This window comes from Carassius gibelio, chromosome A11 (assembly GCF_023724105.1).
Source record: "Carassius gibelio isolate Cgi1373 ecotype wild population from Czech Republic chromosome A11, carGib1.2-hapl.c, whole genome shotgun sequence".
NCBI lineage: Eukaryota > Metazoa > Chordata > Actinopteri > Cypriniformes > Cyprinidae > Carassius > Carassius gibelio.
Window position 1 is genome coordinate 20,806,923 of NC_068381.1, and position 18,249 is coordinate 20,825,171.

The 18,249-nt window shown below is 37.7% G+C and overlaps 1 protein-coding gene across 1 annotated transcript; it reads left to right on the top strand.

The window, feature by feature from the left end:
• The first annotated feature begins 229 nt into the window (after positions 1-229).
• Positions 230-18,150, top strand: mmp19 (matrix metallopeptidase 19). Its single transcript, XM_052610621.1, has 8 exons — positions 230-321; positions 614-747; positions 2,565-2,774; positions 3,013-3,258; positions 3,349-3,477; positions 3,629-3,793; positions 6,640-6,767; positions 17,917-18,150. The coding sequence occupies exons 1-8, from the start codon at positions 230-232 to the stop codon at positions 18,148-18,150; spliced, it is 1,338 nt and encodes a 445-aa protein (XP_052466581.1).
• Positions 18,151-18,249: the final 99 nt, after the last annotated feature.

Sequence of the window (18,249 nt, forward strand, 5' to 3'; positions counted from 1 at the left end):
AAAGTTTAGTCTGAATGGCAGAATTCAGGAGGAAACGTAAAAGAAACAAATATTTATTTTACTGAAATTTTGACTTAAAACTTTTAGGTAGTTATCATAACACTGATATTGCATTTGCCATGTCATGTAATTTATTTATTTATTTTTACTTTTTAGAATTTTATTTTTAAAAACAGGATTATTGGGGTAATTTATCACACTGCCTGTATACCCACTTTACATTTAATAGATGTACCTGAGACAGTTTGGATATCTAGATACTCCACTGAACCCAGAAGCTCAAAGAGATTCCAGTGAGCGGGCTATGAAAGTGGCTCTCAGGTAAAACAGTCACAGTAAATGTAGTCTATAGATATTTCTGTTTATTTCCTTTAATAACACATTGGCTTCTGCACATACAGTACTAAACATGTATCTTAATATGTTACAATTTTATCTTTGTAATAATTTTAAATAAATGTATAATTTCCCCCCATATTAATACATGGTAATGCTACAGTTTCTTAAATTAATTTATTTGTAACTTTCATTAATCATAATTCTTGAGGAAGGTCCATTGTAATCTCTGTTGTATCTGCTATTGTGAGCTTCTGAACTGTCATATTTGTAAAAGTCTCTTTCAAGGGGTGTCAGGGCTGCCAGTCACTGGAAATCTTGACCGAGCTACTCTTCTTAAAATGAGGCAGCCGCGATGTGGTGTTGAGGACCCCTTCAACCAAAAGTCTTTAAAATACAGGCGATTTGGTGGTGAGCATCTACTTCCTGATTGTTTAATAATACAGTCAACCAAGTTTGGTAACATTTTCTCTGAAGTCTATTATCATGAAGATATTGTTCTTAATGTATTGCAAGTCATGTGAAATTACTTATAAAAAATAAAAAAATGAATAATATGTAGTATTGTCATGGCAAGCCAAGGAAAGAGTTGAGGATCTATTTGCAACAACAACAACAACAATTTTTTGAATCGTTGCAAAAAATACACTAAACGACAAACACAAACTGACACAGCTATAATCCACAATGTATAGACAAGGACCAACACAACTGAACTGAAAACACAGGTTTAAATACACAGGGAAGGTGAAGAAATAAACAAGGGACAGGTGAGTGTAAACAGAGGAATTGAACACAGGAACAAAAACCAAAACAGAATAAGTGATGTTTTATAATCAAGTTTTGGTAGGAGCACGCGCAGATAATTAACACGGCCAATTCATCATCAGTTATCACATCCATCTATCCAATCAGTGCAAGAGAGAACCCCTATAAAAAATCAAAGCAGTCCTACCTTCGTGATTCTAGTATTTCAGCATACCTCCATCACCCCCACTCCTCACCTTCAGCCCGTTCCTAACCCAGCACAGGGAAGAACACTTGGGGGGAGCGCTTGGGTCCAGGCTAAACGCAGAGGTCGCACCCCTCTCCCCGGCAGGGGGAGTACCCTGGGCTCTGGAGTAAGTACAGAGCTCGGAGCCCTCTCCCCGGACAGCACGCCAAATATGATAATCCTTTACTCAGTTTATTATATGTAAGTGTGAACTTGTGAAAGTAACATAAATGAAGTCTACTTTTAAACAACACTGTGGTATCATGAATGGGCTATGTGACACATTTACTGTACTGGAATATCAACAAAACTGCCATTGATAGTTTAACACAACAGTATTTTGAAAATGATAGTGGATTTTCTCCTCACTGTGAGAAATTCTGCCTGTCTGGAAGCAGAGTAATACAAACTGTGAATAGTCCAAGTACTGATAATAAAAAAAGATATCAGCGCACCTGGAAGGCCTCTCAGCTAGTCAGATTTGAAGACCTGAACTAACTTTTGTATATAATATATTTTATACTGTAGGGAAATCATGGGTTGAACTTGTAACCCAAAGGTTGCGGATTCAATTCTCAATACCGGCAGGGATTGTAGGTGGGTAATGCATTCTATTCCACCCTCAATACCACAACTAAGGCAAGGCACTGAACCCCCAACTGCTCCCGGTGTGCTGCAGTAAATATGGATGCCCACTGTGTGTTCACGGTGTGTGTTCACTACTCACTGCCGAGTGTGTGCACTTGGATGGGTTAAATGTAGAGCACAAATTCAGAGTATGGGACACTATACTTTTCACATACAATTCACATCACTTTCACTTATAAACAACAGTTAATTCATTAATACATTATAAAATGTAGCTGTTATTACAATTATTTAATGAAAGGAATTATGTGTGCATTATAGTGCCTTAAGAATGCCCTTATGATTTATTATAAATACAAGTTTCATAGAAAGTCTCACTAAAATGTATTTAAAATACTGTGAAAAGCAGTTTAATTCAAATGCATTTTAAATTTGCTCACCTTGACTGTACATCCAGAATAATTATTTTCATTTTCTTTCAATTAGATATGACAAACTGGTATAAGATAATAACCTTAATTGTCAGTATGTGTGAGGTACACACATTGGACATAAACAATAACCAAGTAAACCAAGTAAATAAGTTTGCTCTTTATTTAGAGAAAACATCTGTTTGGATTTTTAATTTGTCTTTCTTATTTCATAGGATTTTGGAGAAAGAAAAACTTAACATATCGCATTTACAACTACACACCAGACATGGGGAAAACTGCAACACAGACAGCCATACGCTCAGCATTTAAATACTGGAGTGATGTCACCCCACTCATCTTTAAAGAGATTAACTATGGACCTGCTGATATTCAAATCTCATTTCACAAGAGAGTTGGGTGTCCTTCACCTTTTGATGGTCCTGGTAAGTACATCTCACCAAATTAATTATGTTATTTATTATAATATTAAAAGTTATACAATAAAAATTACATTTATTATATGCATTCGTTTTACTCCTGTCATTTTACACGTTAATAAGATCTAATGTTATATGTTATGGTATCATTCTCGTAAACACAGTCCTGGCAAACTGTAAACTCATGGACACACCAGCTTTATGTACTTTTGCTTTACAATGCAGAACAATAATCTTTTCATAGGCCATGTTCTTGCACACGCTGAAGCCCCTCCATCAGGAATAGTTCACTTTGATGAAGATGAATTTTGGACTGAAGGGAAGTATTATGGTTCCAATCTGCGTATTGTTGCGGCTCATGAGATTGGGCATGCTCTAGGCTTGGGGCATTCTCAGTACAGCAGTGCTCTTATGGCAGCACACTACACTGGTTACCAAGCTGATTTTAAACTGCACATTGATGATATCAGAGGAATCCAAGCCATATATGGTAAAATACTCCAAACAAATAACTGAACATTTGCCATATATTTGAATATTTGCAAATAACTGCCTATGTTAATTACTCTTATGAATTCAGGTAAAAGGATCTTTACTACAACCACTGCTGATGATATCTATGCCGTGACGAATCCCACTGCCATAGCTCCATTCCCCAGGGGTGATATGCTAGATCCATGCACTGCTAAACTTGATGCTATAATGCTGGGTGAGAAAACCATGCAATATAACAGTGCACATGACATCAGTTCATTCAAATTAAACAAATGCAGTAGATTTGCTGGTTCAGTGACTAATAATATTATATAACGTGCTCTGGAAAATATTGTAAAATGTTATTTATTTATTTTTTGTGTTAGGTCCCTCACGTAAGACGTATGCTTTTAGTGGGGATTATGTGTGGACAATTACAGATATGGGCCATAACTCTCCAGTAAAAATAAGTTTGCTATGGAAGGGGCTACCAGGAAACCTGAATGCAGCTGTATATTCCCCGAGAACCAACAAGACATACTTCTTTAAAGGTAGATTATTATTCTCTGCACATGTTTTTTTATGCTTTTTAAAATGTTTTATTGAAAACTGATGTAACTGCATTGTAGCCTATAATTAATATACAAGATAAGCTGTTTACTCATAAATTTTTACAACTTTAGAGAAAGCGTCGACTGAGGAATTCAACTAGGATGTAGCAGGGGGTGTGTCAAAATACTGATAGTTGATTCCAAGCTACTATGCAATCAGTATATTGATACTGATTATATTTTTGATGATGAAATAATATTACATTAAAAAGCATGTTTGACAGGCAGTAGAAGTCCATTTGTTGTAATCTATGATAAAGTTGAAAATGGCTATGTTTTGGTTAAAGCTGGTACTAAGTCAAACATCTGGCCTAGGAACAAACTGGATCAGGCTGACTCTGGTAACTGAGACAATGAAACATAACAACAATAATGTAAGCATAGACTCCCTTCACTTTTCCCCTTCACAAGATATTGGAGATGCCCTTGGCAATGCCAGACCATCCTCTAAAAGGAACACTGGAGTAGGAGGGGCATTTTCTTCACCAGTCCCTTGTTAAGCAGGAGGAGTGAATGGCTTAAGTCATAAGACATGAAATGTAGAATTGATCATGTACTGCGGGGAAGACCTGACCTCCTGGATGGTATTGAGGGGTTTGTATGGATCTGGTGTGCAGCTCACTCTCACTTCTGTGACAGTATGTTCTCAAAGAAGCTGAAAATTTGTTGAATTGTGCGCTCTGTTTGTTCATTTGTTTGGGGATAAAAACCAGAGGAGAGCCTGATGGAAATCCGCAGGAGGGGGAAAAAGGAGCACAAGACTCAAGAAATAAACTGTGATTTGGCACATTGTCTTCTGGAAGGCCAGAGGTACTGAACAGATGATAGAACAGGGCCTCTGCCTTTTCCAGTGCCATAGGAAGCCTCCTGAGGTTAATCAAATGGCAGGCCATATTAATCTGGTCCACTGCCACCAGAATGCAGATGTTGTGGTTTAGATGGAGGAGAGTGGAATCATGAGGCCAATATCCCATTGGATGGGACTGTTGAAAATGGAGGATGGGAGAAAAAAATGAGGTGTAAACATTGGGAAGATTGGCAGCATGCAGTTGGAAGAGGGCATCAGTTGCTGTTTTTGGAACTATGTCTACATGTCACAGTGTAGTGAAATCAAGTGAAGAAGAATGCTCTCCATTCCTGGTGGCAATGTAGGCACTTGGTAGAGTGGAGTTACTCCAGATTGCATTGGTCATGATGACTTGTAGTGTAGCTGGGATCCCTCTAGTCAAGTCACCTTTATTTGTATAGTGCTTATTACAATACAGATTGTGCCAAAGCAGCTTCACAGTGATAAACAGGAAAAATAGCACAATCAATTATGGAAACTCATGTATTGAGACAACAGTGCCATTGTTCAGATTAAGTTTGTTTAGTGTGTGTACAGTTAAAATCAATAACAGTGTTAATTTCATCACAACCATAGCTCAGTTTGGTTCTACAAAAGGCAGCAATGTCATTATTCAGCTGTAGTTACAGTAGCTTAGTGTTGATTCAGATGATTCAGTGTTGCAAGATGTGATTTAGCTGCATAGCAGTTCAACAGACGTCAATAGTTAAGTTTGACTCTATACGAGATATTGTTCCTATCCAGTAGTGTCAGTGTGGTCACATTGATAGATTTTCTAAAAGTTATGTGACTTTCAGACCCCAGCTAAGGAAACCAGAAGGCAACAGTGGCAAGGAACCCAAACTCCATTGTATAACAGAATGGAGAAAGAAACCTTGGGAGAAGCCAGGCTCAGTTGGGGGATTAGTTCTCCTCTGGCATAGGCAAACAAACATGATAATATGAGTTGTAGTCTGTTAAGCACATTAAAATATGTAGGTAGAGCTGTCACTTTAGCCTGCAGTCATTGAGTGGCTTATGTGAGCGTGATTTCACCAAGTACAACATGTTCCTGGATCAACATCCTTGGTAATCCTGGAACAACATTCCAATCTACCCGTCAAAATAGAGATATAACCTTTCAAGAAATATCTGTTTTAGGCTTAAAATCAGAGTTAGGTCATTCTACTCTCTTGTTAATCAGATATCATTTTCAATAAATTATTGGTAGGCTTAGGTTTATCAGTGGCCTTAAGCAAAATTAACATCCTTCTGGATACAGTCCCAGCTGGACTTGGCATGGTTGGCCATATGGAGTTTGGCTTGGGTTGGCCAAGGGCTTGTTTTTGAGGTCTTCACTGACCATGAAGGGCTGTGTTAAGGTTGTTTCTGGGTGGAGGTCCACCATATGGTCTGGATACTGATATGGACCCGATCTAAAGTGAAAAAAGTGACATACAGCCAAGTATGGTGACCCATACGCAGAATGTGTGCTCTGCATTTAACCCATTCAAAGTGCACACACACACACACACACACACACTGTGAACACACACCCGGAGCAGTGGGCAGCCCATTATGCTGCAGCACAGCTGGGGGTCGGTGCCTTGCTCAAGGGCACCTCAGTCAGGATATTGCCAGCCCAAGACTCGAACCCACAACCTTAGGGTTAGGTGTCAAACTCTCTAACCAGTAGGATATGACTTCCCCAGTATCTTGCTGTCTATGGTATCCTTGGTATAAGGATGAAGCAGAGAGTAATATAAGTGAAGGTGCCATTCTTCTTACAATGTAACAAGTACATCGGATGTTATGGGAGGTTAGGTTTTATGCATTGGATATTGAGCATATGTCATAATTTAGAGATACTTTTAAGAAGGAAAAATGCAGATGTACAAATTTACTTAACTAAAGTCTAAAAAAACATTTTCTCTTCTACCCACCTGCTCCTTTTTCTTAGGTGAAAAAGTCTGGAGGTTCACAAATAACCGCCTTGACTATAGATACCCCAAACCACTAAAAAGAATCCCTGCCAACATTGACGCTGCATTGTATTATGAGAAGAACAAGAACATTTTCTTCTTTAAGGTATAGTGAGATTTTAACGTTATTATACACAACCTATGCTTAAGAGAAATAAAATAAAGAAAATAAATCATGATAAATTCATAAGCCCTCATGTCTGTACAAAGTTCTGTCTATATAAACAAACATCCCTGTTGATACATATTTATCATGTTCTAGTTAAGTGGTTTTTAGCTCCAATTGTGGGGACCCACAGCACTACACAACTTTTGCCTCTCTTATTTACACATCTGATTAAAATAATCAGATTCTTACCAAAGAGCTGCATGAATCAAACGTATACTGTGTCAGAAAATGTGTACTACTTCACTACTCCTTATACTGTGTACTCCACTAATCCCTATGTTGAAGTAAATTAAGTGAGCAAATGTGTTAAAGAGCTGGAGCTGTATTACCATTCAGATATATGCATTCAGATATAAAAATGTGCCCACAGCATCCCCTTAGATGACGGTTAATAAAATGACTAAATTACCTACAGATGATTGCCAAATATTTTTAAATCATGTACAAAATTAAAACTTGTTCTGGCACAAAAGGAAATTCAGTGAATTTTGACTGATTTAATGCCTAAAAAGAAACTTCCTAATAGATTTTCATCTATTTTGTAAAAAAAAATAAAAAAAAATAAAAACACAATTGTAATAATATTTTTAGGATGTTTTTAATCAAGTAATGATTTGTAAAAAAAATAAAATAATAAATAAATAAAAAAACCTGCACCTCTCATTCGAACTCACTCTATCTCACAATCTCTCTTTCTAGCTCATAAATCTGATCCACATAACAGGTGCATCTCAAAAGTCCTGTTACCCTACCACTTTGCACATTTTGAATGTCTCTTATCTGACACAATAAACCCCATTCACACTGTAACGAAGCAACATGATCCCATTCACTTTCACTAGAGAGCTGTTGACTTCCAGTGACACAAGCAACAGTGACTGTTGGCAACAGAATGTAGTCATGTCATTAGTAATATCCTATACATTCTGTCAGATTGATGATTTATGAACTGATTTATGATCTGATTTATGTACTGATTTATGACCCCTGTCATCGTAGATTGACAGGTTGTCATATGTCAAATGTGTCCCTGGTCAGATTTATGAGCTGATTTATGGCTATCTGACCCTGACTGACATGATGGTGGTGTGTGTAAATAAAAAAAAAAAAAAAAAAAGATGTTAGATTTGATTTTTTGATGTATTTATGGCTGGATTTATGATGGTTTTATCTCTAACCTGTTCCTTGGGGGGTTTTAATGGCATTGTTCCTTTCTGACCAGTTGCTCACTTCCAGTCTGGAGGGGTTTGGGTTCTTCCCTGACTGTGAAAAAAATGGCAGAGCAAAGGGTGTGTATTTTCACCTTTACAGGATCAATGTTTTTTTTTTTTATCTATATGGTATATGTTAATACCTAGACACCAACAGTGTGGCTACTGGCCTGTCTACATCCACCTTCCAGCTACTTCCAGCTTCCATGTTTGTGTTTTAGGTCGATACCTTTGCTGAATTGGTGTCTAGACACCAGAGCCCAAAGCTTCTCCCCTATCTGTTCCCTACAGTGATGTAGTCGGTGTCCGATATAAAGTTTTAATATGCTTGTTAACGGAAATGTGGTTTGTCTGGCGTTGTAATATATCCAAACACATGTCCTTCTCAAACACTAAATGGTTAAATTCTGCGTGATATATAGGCTAAATGTTGATAACTAAGCAATCACTGTTTTGATTGTTTGCAACAAAACTGGAATGCTCTGGCAATACAAATGTACAAAACATTTTCCATGCCTATAAAGCAACTGAAAACTGAAACATAGAATTAAAGAATGCACCAAGACTATTACCCATCACACTTTCTATATGCTTCTAAAAAAGTAAATGTTTGGGCATGTTCGTTCTACCTCATCTGTATGTGTGTATGCTAACACCTCTGTAGGATCAGTTCAACCACCAACTATCCACCAAGTCTACCCTTATGAAAATTAACCATGGTTTTACTATAAATAAAACCAAAAAAACATGGTTACTATAGTTAAACCATGGTAACCACAAATTAACCATGGTTTTGCTAAATTAACCATAGTTTAACCATGGTATTTGTAGTAAATCTGTGGTTATACAAATGGTAGTCAACACGCCAAAAAACCATGGGTTACTACAGTTTTACTATAATAAAACCATGGTTATTTTTCGTAAGCACCTATCCATTTACTTCTGACAGTCAAGGTGGTTGTGGGGTCTAATTGACAGTGGATAAGATTCTCCTCTATGTGCTTGTGTTAATGGCTTTACTACATTCATCATAGATGTGCACAGTATCATTCTTTAGACAATTAATCAACAGTGTGGCTGATTCTTTCGGATCACACACAAAAATGGATATACTAAATTTTAAATATAGGCAGAATCATATATGTTGTTTACTTTTTGTTGTTATTTAATTTTCATTTTAATCCAATCCATAGATAGTATATGTGGAGGATGTTTCTACTATTATCATAATTTCCTTTTGACCCTGATAAACTGGTAATTTATTTTCTATGCAAGTGACTCAATATGCTGTACAGTTTTCATACTATGTGTATAAATAGCTGTGCTAAAACATTTGTGAGTATTTTTGCATGTCAACAGATTTTCACCAGGGATATGGCACATCTAAGAATCACAATTTTTAGTGTAACATTGTGTCTTTTCACAAAGTGCAATCACAGGTATTATCAAATTGCCTGCGTTTTGAGAATGCAGCGGACATGGAGGACTATAATGTAATAAGAGTTCAACATTGAGAGCATAGGCCGTAGTTTAGATATATTTTTGAGGTTTGAAAAATGCAGTTTTACAAATGCTAGAAATGTTGCTTTTTTAAGGAAAGATTGCTATCAAATAGCATGCACAGTTTTTAGGTCCTATAATTAACATCTCTGGGGGTTTTTTTGACTTTAGCAGTAAGAAATTACTCGTCATCCAGGTTTTTATATCGACTATGGATTCCATTAGTTTTTCAAATTGGAATGTTTTGCTGGACCACAAAGAAATATAGAGCTGAGTATCATCGGCATAACAGTGAAAGCTAACACCGTGTTTCCTGATGATATCTCCCAAGGGTAACGTAAAGCGTGAAGAGTAATGGCCCTAGTACTGAGCCTTGAAGTACTCCATACTGCACTTGTGATTGATTTGATACATCTTCATTCACTGCTACGAACTGATGGCGGTCATCTAAGTATGATTTAAACCATGCTAATGCACTTCCATTAATGCCAACCAAGTTTTCTAGTCTATGCAAAAGAATGTTGTGATCAATAGTGTCGAACGGAGACAACTATTATATATAGAGACATAGAACCACGATCAGATGATAAGAGCAGGTAATTTGTAACTCTAAGGAGAGCAGTCTCAGAACTAGGATAGATACTATGATAGTGTCACGATCACTAGCTGGAGTGTGCATGAGTTTCAGTAGAAGGCACTCCACTCACGACTCAGGACTCATTCTGAACTCCATTTGCCATCCTGCCTCATTCCTGGTACTTACTGCACACACACACACACACACACCTGCATCTGATTTCACACCTGAATATGATTACACACCTGCAGCTAATACACATACACCCATATAAGCAGCACACTCACTCCACCACTTGGCGAAGTCTTGTTTAGCCCGTCTGACATTTCCGAGCATTTTTCCTAGTGTTTGTTCTTCCCATGTATGATCTTGGATTGTTTAAACCGACTCTGATTCTCTGCTGCCTGCCCTGATCTCTGCTTGTTACCATTAATGATTCTGGATATCACTAACATACCTGACACCATTCCTGATTTCTGCCTGTATGACCATTCTCTTAATAAAATTCTGCACATGGATCCGAACGCCTCCACTCTTGTAAAGATAATAGATACATTTCACCCATAACCTTTCGTGAATTCAAGAGACCAAATCACTAAGAAAGAGATGCAAGCAGGAAAATAAATGTTTATGATGCATATAGAATTCAGAAAATCTGTTTCATTAACAGTTTTGTAAAATATATTTTTATCACTCCACTAGATTTAGTCATTTTGTTCAGATCAAGTTCATGCTAATCCTTGCATGGGTTAGAGAGTATGATGAGCACATACCTATTAATTCAAGAAAAATTATTAAACATTTGACTGAACTTTTTATTATTTTGACAAACCTCCATTTCAAATAATTTCCCCTGAGCTTTTTATCCACCAAATCTTTTTCAACACAACATCATTAAACATTAAAGAATTTTATCAGTTACTATCGCCAGCTAGACTTAATTTTTGTGTTGATGCTTCATGAGATCGCACTTTGTGGACAGACACAAAGTTGCACTAAAAAAAATATCTCAAAGAGAAAAACTGTAACTTAATTTCCTAATTTTCATATATTCCTATTATGATGACAGCTCACAAATAGATGTCTTCACTTAAAAACATACACAGTCCAATACACAAATTGCAAACGGCTATCTGAAATCTTGATAATATGACTAAATGATGTAAGAGAAGAAGAAACAAAATAGAGTAATGAACAAAACATTGTGATTCTTAGATGTGCCATATCCCTGGCGAAAATCTGTTGGCATGCAAAAATACTCACAAATGTTTTAGCACAGCTATTTATACACACACAGTAGTATGAGAACTGTATATTGTCTCACTTTCATAGAAAATTAATTACCAGTTTATCAGGGTCAAAAGGATATTATGATAATAGAAACATCCTTAACTTGTACTTTCTTTTCATGTTGAAAATCACAGATTCTAGTGTGTTTAATCTTTTAGCAAGTCATTAAAAATTATATGATATCTACAAAATAGTAAATAATTAAAGTGCACAAGTTTTGTGTTCTAGGTAAGAAATTTTACACCAAGTCTTAAAGGCCAGGTAAATAATTTGAAAAATAGGTCTGTCAAATGAGAAAAGTTCATATATATATATTAAAAGATTTATGAAGTAAAAAATAAATAAATATGTGTTTGTCAAAAAGCACTTGGTTGCATTGATTTTCTAAAGAAACAATACTGGTCATGAGACTATTTAATGAAAATTAAAGACAACAGACAGCATGCCTTGCTTTAGTAACACAATGTGTTTAACCTTTTTAAACATGTTTTAAAATTGTGATTGTAATTATTTTACTGAGAAGTTTTAAGTAAAAATGTATATTTGTTATTTTACAGTACACATATTATCTATGGTTTGAATTAAAATGAAAAAAAAATCTTAAATAACAACAAAAACACAACATATATGATTCTGCCTATACTTAAAATTTAGTATACTCATTTTCGTGTGTGATCCAAAAGAATCAGCCACAGTGTTGATTAATTGTCTAAAGCATGATACTGTGTTGATCTATATGAGATTAATGTTGTAAAGCCATTAAGTCAAGCACATAGAGGAGAATCTTATCCACTGTCAGTTAGACCCCACAACCACATTCACTGTCAGAAGTAAATGGATAGGTGAAGTAGACTTGGTGGATAGTTGGTGGTTTGAATAATTTTTCACCTTAACACTCCTTCTCATAAATTTACCTAATCAAGCCGAATTGAACCATTTAATGTTGAGATAGACACATGTTCGGATGTCTTCATCTAAAGGTGTCGACCTAAAACACAAACATAGAAGCTAGACACCCAGACAGCCTCGTTATTTAGAGGTGGATGTATACAGGCCAGTAGCCACACTGTTGGTGTCTAGGTATTAACATATACCATATTACATTTACATTTACATTTAATAATTTAGTAGATGCTTTTATCCAAAGCGACTTACAAATGAGAACAATAGAAGCAATCAGATCAATAAGAGAACAATAACAGTAAACAAGGGCCATGACAAGTCTCAGTTAGTCTAGTACAGAACGCATAGCCAGTATATTTTTATTTTTATTATTATAATATGAAAGACAATAAAAGTGCTAGTATTTGTTGGTTAAGTCCATATTGTGGCGAGTGGGGCGGGGCCGAGAGGCGTGGGAACGAGGAGTGAGGCCAGGTGTAGTGATTGGAGATGAGCTACACCTGCGCCCCACCGCCGGTCTTGAGTCCCACGTAGGAGATGGAAGGATATAAAACTGGAGTGACGACCGTGAAGGACGAGAGAGGACCAGGCCTGGGACATTATTTTATGTTTTGGCTTTTATTTGGGCGCACCAGTCGTCCGCGAGGGGCTGGTGCGCCGTTTTGTATTTATTTATGAATTATTAAAATGTATTTTGATTGTGCGCCGGTTCCCGCCTCCTTCTTCCCGATGACTACAAAGGGAATATCTTTACAGTGGTGCCGAAACCCGGGAGAAGGAGGGACGCGCTGCTGAAGATCCCTCGCCACTGTGGTGAATCCGCGGTGCCCTCGAGCTGGCGAGGTATGTGCCGCCAGGGACGCTCGAGGCGGTGGGCTGGAGCGAGTTGCCGGGGACGGGCGAGCTCGCTGCCGGCCGCCCACGATATGGAGGGGCGGCTGCCGTCCGTGAGGGAGCGGAGGAGTCGGCGCCGTTCGCCAGGGGGCCAGAGCCTGCCGCCTCCGTGAAGGAATCCGGAGGGGCAGGGAACGGGGGACTCCTGCCGGCTGCCCAAAACCGGAGGAGCCGTCGCCGTCCATCGGGCGGCGGAGGAGTGTCGCGCCGTCCGCCGAGGGCCGTCCAGTGCCACCGCCAGGCACCGCGGAGGAGATCACCCAGCTGGTGGAGGGCCGAGCAGCAGTGCGTCTGGGAACCGGATTTTTTTTTTTTCCTCTCTCCCCTCTCTGGTCCTTGTCGCTCCTCCTTCCATCTCCTTTTCTCTCGCCTCGTCTGTCCTACCCCCAGGTTCCTGCAGGTCCCCGTGAGCGGTCCCCCCCGGAGGGAAGGGGGGGGGGGGGGAGGGGAGCGCAGTCTCGAGGGTACCCCCCGGCCTGCGAGGGGCGATGGGGGTATGTGGCCGGTCTTGAGTCCCACGTAGGAGATGGAAGGATATAAAACTGGAGTGACGACCGTGAAGGACGAGAGAGGACCAGGCCTGGGACATTATTTTATGTTTTGGCTTTTATTTGCGCGCACCAGTCGTCCGCGAGGGGCTGGTGCGCCGTTTTGTATTTATTTATGAATTATTAAAATGTATTTTGATTGTGCGCCGGTTCCCGCCTCCTTCTTCCCGATGATTACAAAGGGAATATCTTTACACATATATATCAAACAAACATTGATCCTGTCAAGGTGACAATACACACCCTTTGCTCAACCAATTTTTCCACAATAAGGAAGAGCCCAAAACCTCCAGACTGGAAGTGAGCAACTGGTCAGGAAGGAACAACAATGCCATTAAAAACCCCCATGGAACAGGTTAGAGATAAAACCATCATAAATCCAGCCATAAATACATCAAAAGTCAAATCTAACATCTGTTTCACAAGTTCATGCTTGCATATAATTAGCTGAGGTATGGTATGCGTATTTGGCATGCTGTCCAGGGAAGGGCTCCGAGCTCGGGAATGGCCCGAACCTAGAGTACCCCCCTTCCCCGTCTATTTCTAAAGTGAACTTGAAGTGAGGAGATGGGGTAGAGGAGGGATGCTGATAAACCGACAATGGATAGAGGTGAGTCAGCGATATTTATACTATGATATTGACTACTTGATTGTGGTCCGCCTGTGTTAATTAGGCTAAGTGTCTGACGCGCTACTCCGAATCTTGTTACTAGAACATAATTTGATCTTTTGATTTACACACAGCGACGTCATGTCAGTCAGGGTGACAAAAGGGTCATATACCCATAAATCAGCTCATAAATCTGACCAGGTATGCATTTGACATATGACAACTTGTCAATCAACAATGATGGGTCATAAATTAGGTCATAAGTCACGTCACAAATCATCAATCTGACAGAATGTATAGGATATTAATACTCATGTCATGGGATGCGATTCACATGACAAAGTTTATGCAACTGAGACCCAATTTTTCAGAGGAACAACCAATAGGAGTGAAGACTATGTCAGTGATGCTAAAATGTCATTGTCTCAAGTTCAAGAAAGATTTAACTGTTTTATGCAATTTTACTGTAACCACATACATCAGTATACCTGTACAGTATAACTGATGGCAGTCTTAGTGAGTTTGATTTATACATTGATAGTTTGTGTTTTTAATTATATGATGCAGTGAACAGTTTAGTACTACTGCAGTTCATATTACAGTCTCACATTCATAGTTTTGATTATTAAGAACAAGAAAATTATTTTTATTTTTATTATATAAGTTTGAATGTTATTTAGTAGTTTTTGGCAGCACAAGTGAGTTTAATTTGTTGATTGATTTGATTATCTGGTTAATGCTTTAGTCCACTGAGCACTGCTTTAGTTTATATAACAAAAATATTCAACAGTAAATGTTACCTTTAATTTTATGTCAGATTAAAGGGATCCTAAAAGAACACAGCTGTGGGTGGTCTACTGTTGCAAACTATCTGGGTATTTGAATCCAACAAGGGAAGTCAAAGTTTGACGGTAACCAGATGCATGCTTGCACTGCGACAGGCAGTTCAGATAAGGGAGAATGATAGCCAAGTTACCAACACATTGATATTGTCCCCATCTCTGCATCAGGACAGGAGGAGGAAGGTTAGTAGTCTTCCCATCCGAATCTGCACCAGCAGCAAGTCAGCCCACTGCAAGAGAATCCCAACAAAACATTAAGTAGGAAACCTTTAAGATAACCACTAGCCAAGCACACACAGAAGCCTGTGGAACCAGATAATAACACATCTCAAAAACCTGAGACAAGCAGAAAGAATCATACAGCAGAGGAAGAATGCAAGTGCTAGCCTCATCCAGTATCCCTTTAAGTGTGCTCTGGGATTGCTGGAGGAAAAAATATCAGGGACAATGCAGGCAACTGAGCTGGAGTTGGAGAATTTCTTCAAAGAACTATATAGCTCCATTAACATGGAAGTAGACGTTGGGTGCAGGGGCTTAACTGGAGCATCCATCCTGTTTCATGAAATCCCTTGTCCAAATGGAAGAAGACCCTCAAACATCTGACAGAAAATTCAAAACGGAAGCTTTTGGCTCTAACTCCAGATGAAAGACAAGATGTGGGCAAAAATTGATCTTATGGCCTTTCTGCAGGGGACAGTAGAGAAACATCCCTGCCACTGCTCCACCACCTCAAGATGTTTCAGTATTAAGAGTAAATAAAGACTACACCTGCGCATTTATGGCTATAGACTGATGCATGTTATGTATGAGCATGACATAACCGTTTTCACAAATTAGCATTTCTGTAGATTACATTGAGATGATAATGGTACGGTTTTCAAAGTCTTGAACTTTGAAACCAGTTTTCGAAAGTTTTAAGGCCCCCAAAACAATGTAAATTAACAGCCAAAATGCATAAAATCTTTTTCACGATGTGTAGTTGAAAATTATGTTGTTAATCTCTGCTAGTTCATAGAAATCTATCATAATGAACTGGTGATCTGAATCAGGTGTGCTAGGTAATAGAGACACACAAAATATGCAGAGCAGTGGGATACCAGAACCAGAATTGAGAACCACTGGATTATTGTAAATAGTTCTTTGGCGAGTGTACATAAGATGTTCGCTCTAAATCCTTAATCAGATTTTGATCACCTACAAAATGCATAACATTTGATGCACAGTAATGTAAAAACTTTGTGGTGTGTGGTTTGTGAAGCGTTAGATTATAGGTAGGTTATATATAGCATTAGATTTAGAACTACTCCCATTCCTCAAAGGGTTGCAGCACTGCACTGTAGCCGAATGTAGTCATGTCTACACATGATGCAATCATTTCCTTATTGCAATGTGATTTATGCAGTCTCACAAAAACTTTCATTGTAACTAACACAGTGAAAACACAATGTAAATGAGAGACTCTTTGTCAGTTTTATTATATATAATAGAGATTTAATGAAAATGCAGAAATCAAATCACTGATAGTCTCTCACTGATCTTGAATTGACTTGTATGATTATAAAGAGAACACTCTTAATGTATGAGCTTGGTTTCTTTATGTAAAATCATCACAATATAGATAACAGATGCTACTAAAAGCGTGAAGTTGATGGTTCAATCACTTGTTTGATTCACTAATGCATAAATAGCAAACCAAACCACAAAACCAAATTTGCAACAAACATCTGTACGAGCCCTTACATATTACAAAGATCATAGGTAATGATGGTCAGTTTTTTATGACTACATTGATACATTATGATTACATTCTCAAGGTTAGTTTATAAAGTATTGCACCAAAAAAGGTTTTTATTTGCCTAACAGCAGTTTTGTGATTGATGGAAAGACATGAGTTGTTGAGAACATATCTCCTTAGTTGCATGACAGATAAAGGGCATGTCTATGAGAATTGTGATGTCAATATTCCTTTTTTTATTTTTTACTTTTTTTTTCTATTTTTAAAACTTGCTGTATGTTTTTATTTTAGAGAAACCTCTTATATGCATAAATATAAAGAACAATTTGATTCTCCATTTCATGACTGCTTTAAACTGAAGTGAATTTATTGACAGATACAGTCATTATATAATTTAAAATTAATAAAAAAATAAAATCATTTCTTGCTGCTAAGCGGAACAATGCAAAGCTGTTACTAAACAGAAATATTACACAAAACAGAGTCCTTTTATTATTAATTTATCACATCATTATCACATATCACATTTATCAATAATAATAACTATTATTAATAATAATAACTTGATCAGGCACTTAACATTTTTCACTCTCCATGAATCCTTCATAATAATAAGAACTGTGTAACATACTTAGCAGGTATCTAAATTCATTTTTATTCCAAGCGATCCTGTTTTAGTAGTATTTCTTTTCTTTTCTTCTTATCTCCTCACTAACATGTGCTAGTGGGCAGGCCAAAGGGATGATGATGAAGAAGTGGGTTTTGTGCTGGAAGTCTTGTTCTCATCATAAAGACAAGGAAGTCCAAAATGAGTCTCGATGGTTTCATTAAAAGCTGTTTTGGATTAACAAGGAAGTGTTTATCTCAAACCTACAGTGTATTTTTATAGTTCAATAACCCTGATATGTCAAAAGATCAAGGAACGTTTTATTTTCTATTTAATGACAACTTTGAATAACTTTTTTTTTTTTTTCAGGGCTCAGGCTATTGGCAGTGGGATGAAATGGTTTATAATGACCTCAGCATTTATCCCAAACCCATTTCCCGTCTGTTTATTGGCATCCCATCATATCCTGATGCAGCTTTGACATGGACCAATGGGAAGATGTATTTCTTCAAAGGTGACAAGTACTGGCGCTTAAATGAGCAATTAATTGTTGATTCTGGATACCCACTCAGCAAACGTGTCCGTTGGATGAGGTGCAACTAATTTGCAAAAATGTTTCCCTCAGTGAACATTTTACGCTACATTATGTATTCTCTGTAACATGCCAGGGTAAATGACATGTGTAGGCCTATACAATTTACA

What these genes read in the sequence shown, in the direction of transcription:
- mmp19 (XM_052610621.1), top strand. Translation starts at nt 230, where the DNA reads ATGTACCTGAGACAGTTTGGATATCTAGATACTCCACTGAACCCAGAA. An exon ending in TTCACCTTTTGATGGTCCTG is followed by an intron (nt 2,775 to 3,012) that starts GTAAGTACATCT and finishes ATCTTTTCATAG; the next exon opens with GCCATGTTCTTGCACACGCT. An exon ending in CAAGACATACTTCTTTAAAG is followed by an intron (nt 3,794 to 6,639) that starts GTAGATTATTAT and finishes CCTTTTTCTTAG; the next exon opens with GTGAAAAAGTCTGGAGGTTC.